The sequence below is a fragment of the Carex rostrata genome, chromosome 4 (genome assembly GCF_964058835.1).
Source record: "Carex rostrata chromosome 4, lpCarRost1.2, whole genome shotgun sequence".
NCBI lineage: Eukaryota > Viridiplantae > Streptophyta > Magnoliopsida > Poales > Cyperaceae > Carex > Carex rostrata.
Window position 1 is genome coordinate 2,259,972 of NC_135921.1, and position 9,119 is coordinate 2,269,090.

General features: G+C 33.2%; 1 protein-coding gene across 1 annotated transcript; it reads right to left on the bottom strand.

Moving 5' to 3' along the window:
- Positions 1-7,006: 7,006 nt before the first annotated feature.
- HB22 (homeobox protein 22) lies at positions 7,007-8,616 on the bottom strand. Its single transcript, XM_078300688.1, has one exon. It carries the CDS (start codon positions 8,231-8,233, stop codon positions 7,334-7,336), a length of 900 nt encoding a protein of 299 aa, XP_078156814.1. The 5' UTR covers positions 8,234-8,616; the 3' UTR covers positions 7,007-7,333.
- Between the last annotated feature and the right edge of the window lie 503 nt (positions 8,617-9,119).

Below are 9,119 nucleotides of genomic sequence, written 5' to 3' on the forward strand. Positions count from 1 at the left end.
TACCCATCTTAATAAATAGTAAAAAAATTCCAAAAAAATGTAAAATTTGGTCTCCAATCACATTTTATTGTAGAGATCACATCTAACGGTTTGGATTGACGATTTGGACTTTGAAAATACAAAAAATACTTGTTGTAACTTGTTATAACTCAAAATTATTGTAACTTGATCCCTCCTCATTATATAAAAGAACTTTGTAATATTATTTAATTAAGCCACGAGCGTAATATTCTTATTCTATCAGAGAAGAGACCTACTCGTAAAAAATTCAATTCAATTCACTTTTCTTATTTTCACAATTTTACTCAATTTTCTCCTTTTTCAGTTACAATAGAACCTCTATTTCAATATATTATCCTTTTCCTCTCCAGTCGATCAGGAGTTCAGGACCCTGGACAGAAAATAAAATAGAGAATTTCATATGTTAATAAAAAGGAGCCTGTTTTTTTGTATCTAATCAATTTAAAATAGCGGAACAGTCTTGTTCAGCGTTTAATTTTTTTTTTAATTGACAAGTTGTCATTAGAAAATAATTTGAAAAGGTAAAATTCTTTATTTTATTTATTATTGATATAATTGAAAAATAGTACATTGTTTAATATTGCAAATAATAATATTATAAAAACACGGTCCCACTGTTCTGTTTTTGTCTACATTTTCATTCCAATTCATAGTTGTTGGATTTAAAACATTCTTAATCCATAACTTAAAATATATTAAACTTCTACCATTTCTTTGGGCAGCTGGGTTATGAAGATTTGTGAGTTTCATGATAAAAAAAAAAGTATTATATATATTACAGAATAATTAATTATTAATTATGAGAAAACAAAAAACAAAAAAGGAACCCAAACACAAATAACTTAAATGAAACATATTCAAAAAGAATCTAAAAATGACAAAATTCATGCAATAGAATTCTATATTATCCGATACATCATATTTTAACTAACAATAAGAATATCATTGATTAAACAATATTAAATCAACAAATTATCTAAAAGAAGATTAAGAAAAACTATAATGATTCATAAGAATATTTCATTTACAAAAAAAAAAAAAATTGATTGAAAACAGAATATAGGACTGTTAAAAAATTTATGAGGATCTAAATATTACGCTTATTATGCGGTCAAGCCAGTTTTTAACCGACATATTTTATAAAATTCATAACCAATATATATTTATTAGATTAAATAAAATTTAATATGTATCTAATCAAACAAAATTGGAATTCATTGTATCACAGGTCCAGTTGGTCACGTCAGTCAGGTGAGTCAGGCAAATTGTTTGATTGTACATCCATAATTCATATTTTGTATAAATAAAAAAAACTGTAAATTTTGTTGAGTTAGGCTGGGTTGCTATGGATAGCATAGTGGCCTCTATACTACGGCTCAATATTTGAGTTTTCAAAATCCAAATGGTCGATCCGAACCGTTCATCTTATTCTCCATATTAATATCTGCTTGGAGACCAAATTTTATAATTTTCTGAATTTTTTTACTATTTATTAATCCACTTTGAAAATCGCTAATCCAACGGTTTTACTGTTTTGTGCAGTCACCGTTGGATCAATAATTTTGTAAAATACTTAATAAATAGTAAAAAAATTCAGAAAAATGTAAAATTTGGTCTCCAAGCAGATATTAATATGGAGAATAAGATGAACGGTTCGGATCGACCGTTTGAATTTTGAAAACTCAAATATTGAGCCGTAGCATAGAGACCACTATGCTATCCATAGCACCCCAGCCTAACTCAATTTTGTTAACTGGATAAATAGTATGTTTGTTTTTTATAATTTATATGGTTAAAAATACTTCAGAAAAATAGTAAAAATTTACCAATATCATAGAATAAACTTGGAACTGCTATCCTACAAAATCCATCAGTACATGATTAAAGGATTACAGGATTACACAATTGAATGAGATCCCAACAATGGAGAGAAAACCAACTCCTAAAAGGTTTGTTAATATCAGAGGTTTCTGTTAAACCTTTTATGGGTGGAAAAAGATTCAAACTTGTCACATCCAAATCGAAGCCCAATTTTCTAGTAAGGCCTTATAAGGCCCAATATTAAAATTTTCATTTACCTCTACTTAAATTTCCATTTGAGCATACAATCTGATGGGCTTAATTCAAAACGCATTTCAATCACAGGTCCAACATTTGAATAGAAACAAACTAAACTAGTATCTTTAATCTGGTGACTAATATTATGTTTTGTCTTCTGTGTGCGAAGTTTGACTAAAGGATTCGTTGTAAATATTTCAAACTTAAAAGTGATATCCCTAAACAAGGCACAGTATTGGGATCTCTATTCTCTGTTCTTTGTTTTTCCTGTTTAAAAGTCTTTACAAGAGAGAAGAGCAACAGAGACTTATCTTGCTGTCTGCATTGCTACAGTGCACATAAACTGACACTTTAATGCCAGCAATATCAGTGCGTGATAATTCAATTACAAAAACTTGGTGCATAAATGTCAATTTCACATGACACAATCTCTTTCATTCCTTCATGCATAAACACACATTAAAAGACAAGAACACAAATGGGGCCATGAGAGACGGAGCATCTCTCCTCATAGGAGACAGTTTCATTCTTTGTAACTTCTCTACCAAAGTATATATAGCGACCACACAGAGATATTGTTAGGTTTGGTGATACCATGATGTAGGCATATCATGCAATCCCAATTCAACCGATTTGCATGCTACAAAGGACCCACAAAAAATGTAGCATGATGGATCCAATAGGTGTGTTCAGTGTGGTGTTGAGTTATATATTTAATTAGGTCGATGTCAATATATATTTCCTCGTAGTGGAGAAAATATTGGTGCAACTAAATGAAGTTGAGATATTATGGTGGCCTCATGTAATTATTCAATTTTAATCTTTGTCAAAATATTTTAATTTTGATGAATAATTAATTGGTTTAATGAATCTCCTTCATTTTAAACATATTATGATGCATGGAAGCTCCTTTAATATATGAGTGGGTTAGATATAATGTTTAGGTTTTCTCTTCTTTTCTTTAGTACGTAAAGATTGAGATCAAGTCACTCAACTATTGAATATTTATAAAGAATTTTTTATCGAGTTTCGAACTTGTGACCTCCCACACAGAGAGCACTGTCTTTGTCACTAGACCAAAAACTGATTCTCTATTTGGACTTTAATTGCTTAATAATTTTGTTGCTTAAGATCAATGTATTCTAATTAAAGAAATTAAAGAATGATGGATTGAATGGACCTGATAAGCCTAATTAACAATCTAAGCCAAAATTATTTAGGGTCATTCAACAACACTTCCTTTAGCCTCCTTAAGGTTTCTTTAAATTCCTTAGTTTCTTAATTCTTCCGAACATTTTTTTTCTTAGTAATGATTAAGATCACCTAATTTAGTCTGCTTTTGCTCACAATCATAATTCACGTTCACTTAGATCTTAAATTACCTATATCCTTTAATTAAGCCTCTTAATTATCTAATTAAGATTATGACAACCGGATATGAACTAATTAGCGCGGATTAAAATTTAATACTACTTTTGTTGTCGACCGGCTCCTTTGCGAGTACTAAAGTGAGCAATAGTAAAACAAAGCAAATGGTGTAAGATGTCATTAACAATTGCTAAATTAATGGTTAAAGTCAGGCATTTGTAAGTAAAAATATGTATAAAACCGAAAATAACTATAAATGAACTTTTTTTTACTTTGGAATAACTATATTTGGATTCATTAGATTTCTATTAACTAAATAATGGTGAAAAATGTCAGACAATTGTCATATATATGTATGAACTATGAAACATTATAAATTTATAATATCACTTTTAAAAGGTGCAATTTTTCAATCTACAATGTTGATTGCAACCAAACAGATATAGAAGAGTGGAATTAAATTGGCAAGGGATGAAAAATCATGTCATTGATGGGGAATTTTTTTTTTTTTTTTTTTGGAGGAGAGAAACGATTTGTTGTTATTCCCTTCCAAAACTGAGGATTAATTTGGCACGAATCTTAAACGGAACTCTATATTTTATGCACCGTATTGATTTTGCCTCTTTTGAAAAATTATATCTGGACATATATACTCACTATAAAAGTAACCTCTCAAATCCCATAAATACCCATCCATTCGAACAGGAAATTTTTTTCCAATGCTCAATAGTCAATATATCTGTTCTAGTTGTTACTTGTTAGCTATACGTAAATTATTAGCTATACGCCTAAAAATAAATTTGCATTGTGGAAAAAAAAAAAATAGCACAGCATCAAGCTAGCGTAAGCAAACAAAACGATGCAGCTGTACGATATATACGAATCCGTGAGTACAAAAGAATATGCACCGCCCCCCAAAAAAACATGGAAGTTTAGTAACATTTTTATTTTCACTAAGTTCATTTTATATATGGTATACTTTAGTCATGTATATAAGTCGAAGGATTAGTTTTTGAGAACGACTAAGTATACAATGTATTACGAGACAGTACGTAAGAGTATAGAATTGATTTGCAAATTTAACACAATAAACTCATGAATTTGCAGCTAATGCTTCATATTTTATGTATGACCTACAACGTGTGTTTTCAATCAGTTTTCTTAAATTCATGCTAAATTCGTGTTAAATTCATCTAATTCTCGTTTTCTCAAATTAGGTTGTGTGTGTATATATATATATAGTATATGCAACTTTACATAATATCTTTATCTTCATAATTTTGTATCAATTCACAATTAAATAACAAGTATTTCTGATTTTGAGAAAACCAGTTGTGATTTTGGAGGAAATCAATAATGATTTTGAAAATGAAAAGTGGACTCGATAAAATTATAAAAATAACAATCATAATTTTAGCAAAAATACTTTAACTATAATATTGTTAAATTTTATTATTTTATATTTGATTAAATTATCTTTAATATAACAACAATATTTTCCAAATTTTATGCTAAACATAGATAATAGAAAGTATAAAATATAAAAAAAAAATCTTGAATGTATAAAGTTTATTAATATTATTCAATACCATTATTATTTTTTAGAAAATAATAAAATGTAAAAGATTAATATTTTACATTTTCAATTATTAAATATGTAATCATAATATAATTATAATTTATGTTATATTATCAATTATACTAAAGCAAATTAAATTTGTATTTAATAATTTTTTATGATTATCAATTATATTATATTATCATTATACTAAAGAAAATCCAACCTTTGTATCTAATATTTTTTTATTAGACTAAAGCAATCCAGCATTTGTATCTAATGATCAAGTTATATTAAAGAATACCGTTTGCATAATTTCTTTTAATTTCTATGATCAGATACATTTAACAGGCAAAAAAAAAATTTATAATTAATTAAGTTGGCAAAGTTTAGACTAAACCACACCGCCAACCTCAGAAATAAGAAAAAAAAAAAAACAAAGAATAATCACTTTGTTCGAAAAATATAGATTAATTATGCACTCAAATAATTTTATATCAGATGTATAAATCACCAAAAAAAACAAATGAAGAAATGCAATAAATTAACATATATATCTCAAAAACTCCGACACTATTATGGATTTGGAATCACAAATAAAAATGTTCGAAAATAAACAACTTATGAAGAGTTGATAGTCCAAGTAAATATTCATCTTGAGTTTTTAATTCGACGTTACTAACCTTAATTATTTTGTTGTAATTAGTCAGACTATAAACTCTACTCAAACAACAATATTTCCAGGCTTATATATTACAGAAAAAGACAGCAATTTGAAAACCTCCTATATAAAGGTAAAAAGAAACATTCTTTTTTGAATGAATGGTTAAAATAAAGAATGTAAAAAGAGGGAAGATTTATTCACCACATATATTATCTCATCAACAACCAGCTATCATACTTGCTAGGAACAAGACAAACGGAGTTAATTCCTCCTCTTCCACCTACGTGTGCATAGTGGACCACGCTCTGGTAATAACACCATACCAGATCTCCTGAAAATCTCTCACCTTTAACAGAACAATACTCTTTCTTACATAAGCACAACCGCCATTAAAGACACCCCCCCAGCATAGTGACATGCATGGAGGAAGAAAAATTGAAGAATGACGCAGCAAAACAGGAGAAGAAACAGGAGAGAAGAAAAAATTAATGGGAAGACGTACTAGAGAGAGATGAGAGAGAGGGAACTCAGAACTGATACAAAACAGGAGGCCATGTCTCATGTTGGTGTTCATATATGCTCAGAGAAAAGCGCTGTGTGGTGGGGCTATGTGACTGTGCATAGGAAAGCGTGGGGGCAAAGACAAAAACAAGGGATTGCTATGTAGTAGACAAAGCTTGAACAGATACTGGTATCATCTGGGTATTAATGGAGGGGGTTTGCTAGCTGACACAATAGCAGTCATAAATGCAACAAGGGGGGGATACTAGCTAGCTTATTGCTTAGCTGTATGTTAGAGAGAGAAAGAGGGTTTGGTCTCGTGATCATCCTTCTGCCATGGCTATTAACATGGCTACACATCAGTGTCCATTAAAAGCATAAGAGAAAAAGAGAGAATTGATTCTAGTCCTATTTACTATCCAACTCTAATAGACAGAGAGAAGGAATGAATAGATGGGTTCAATAACTTCTCAAAAAATTAATAAATGAAATGAATATGTTGTATGCACATGTGTAGCAGTGTAGTAGTCGTACGCCAAACTCAGATTAGAAAATGCCACAATGAATTTTGTGGAGGTCAGTTAATCGGATTAAATGGAGCTAGTCAGAAATCAGCCTTACACAATTCTTAAAGAAATACATACAGTCATACATGCATGAGAATTTGAACACTAGTAGGAGCAAAAGGCAAACTGAGAAGAAAACAAAAAAGAACTACAAATTAAATAGATAGAAGAAGAATACAACAGTGTATCCTTCATGTACTCTACTCTTATATATGCCTTGTCAAATTGAGTCTTATCATTCCAATATTACCATTGTTCAATATAACTAAATTTTTCTAAAATAAGGTATAATTAGCAATGGCCTAATTGGTTCCCTTCCAACCAACATCAAATAACACATTCCAAATTAAACACCTCAAATTCCACCATGCAACCAACATGAATAAAATAAGAAGAAAACCAACCTAAAAACTAAAAAGTAAGACCCAAAGTTAAAAAAAAAAGAAGGCAACATTAAAATAAGAAAGATTAAAAAAAAAAAACCAGAGAGAAAACTAGCCTAACCAGACAGATAGATCATAATTAAAGAGAAAAACCAAACATCAAAGAAACCCTAGCTAAGCTAAGCTAAGCTATCTCTCTTTCCAATCAATTCATCTAGGGTTTCTTACCAAGAGTATGCTTATTGTTGTGCATCCAGACCTTAAGCACATGACGCTTCACCGATACCTCGTTACAGAACTGCTGCACGGCTTGCTCATCATGCTTCTGGATCCGCCACCCGACCTTCTCGGCAAACGCCAACATCTTATCCTTCTGCTCCTGAGTAAACTTGGTCCTGAATCGCTTCTTCCCGGATCCAGACCCGGACCCGGACCCTGATGCTCCAATCCCCATCATCATACCGCCACTACCGCTGCCTCCCAATCCCATCATGCCCATCGGATGCGACACATCCTCCCCCTCATCCCGGCTATGTCCCCCACCTCCAGAAGTCGACGGCAACGCTAGAGGCACTGGCCTATGTGCAGCTGCAGCCGCCGCAGCTGCCGCTGCCATGTGGTGATGGTGTAAGTATCCTGCAGGGGTGCGGTAGTACGGCGAGAACTGCGGGTGAGGTTGGTGATATGTTGTGGAAGGGTCTAGGATTGCTCCCGTAGGGATAGTACTCGGGCCAGCACAGCCCGTTGCATCGCCCTCCTTACGGTGGAAATTGCGGTGGCAGTTGCAAGCAGCACAGCGGAGGGCATCAATTGTGCCTTCCTCTCCTGCCGCTATGAACTCTCCGCAGCCATCGACTGCATGGCCACCAATCCCAACAGCATGATTTTTTAAGCATTCGCGGTAGCGGCCACCACCGCTACTGCTTCCAGTAGGGCTCTTGCGAGGACCTGGCCCGGGCACGGGTTCAGGTCCAGGGGCCGAGTTGAGTGGCTTCGGACCAGAGGAATTCGGCATGATTGGAGGGAGCTGGTAACCGGGTCCCACCGGAGGGACTCCCATCTCCTCCTCTTCCTCCTCCTCCTCCTCGGCTTCATCGTGGTCGTCGAAATCCATGGAGCATGTATCTAATCGGGTTGGAACGGAGAGGTAGAGGAGAGAAAAGTTTATTTTTTTGGTTGGTTTTCTCTCTGGTGATTATTGATCGGATTTCTTAGTGCTAAGCTAAGCTTGAGAAGTTAAGAGATGGGTCATGGGGATAAGAGAAAGAGAAAGACAGAGATTGAGATAGAGAGAGAAAAAAGAGCAAGTGACCATCAAATTTTGAAGCACCGCTCTTGAGAGCTTATTAGCGTTGATATAAACGCTCTCTCTTTCACACACTAGTCTCCTACTCCCTTAATAGCACTGATAGACTATTATTATACAATCTTTTTTCTGAAAGCGGCTCTCTTTGCTGTGTAGTTGCGAAACAAAAAAAAGAAACAGAGCCTAGTAACTCTTTTCTCTACCTCTCTCTCTTGTCGTTATCCTTCACTTTACCGGTCAACACCTCCCAGGGCCACCGGGTATACCCGGTCAACTCAGTAATTCAGATGTGGTTTGTGTAATTATTGAAGGTTTTCACTTTCTAGTTACCCGTGGTGAATAGTAAAAGCATCGCGTCAAAACGAAATGACCGGGCCAACAGAGGAGTACAAAACGCAGAAGAAAACAAAAACTACCCAAGTCAGCATTGCTCCTTTCATTTCCAATTTTTACGGTCTGTTTTGAGTTTTGACCGCGTCAAAAAGAAAAAAATAAAAATAAAGAGAAAAGAAAAAGGAACGGTTCGATTTGTATAAGGCTTACACACCTATTAATCAACCTATCCTCGGCACGAGAGAGAGATGGACACATAAATTAATAGTTAAATACTCCTGGGAATTTACTTGGGGAAAAGAGAAACCAAATCACAGTAATAATTTTTAATCTGAGATGAAAGAGAAAGAGAGATATATTC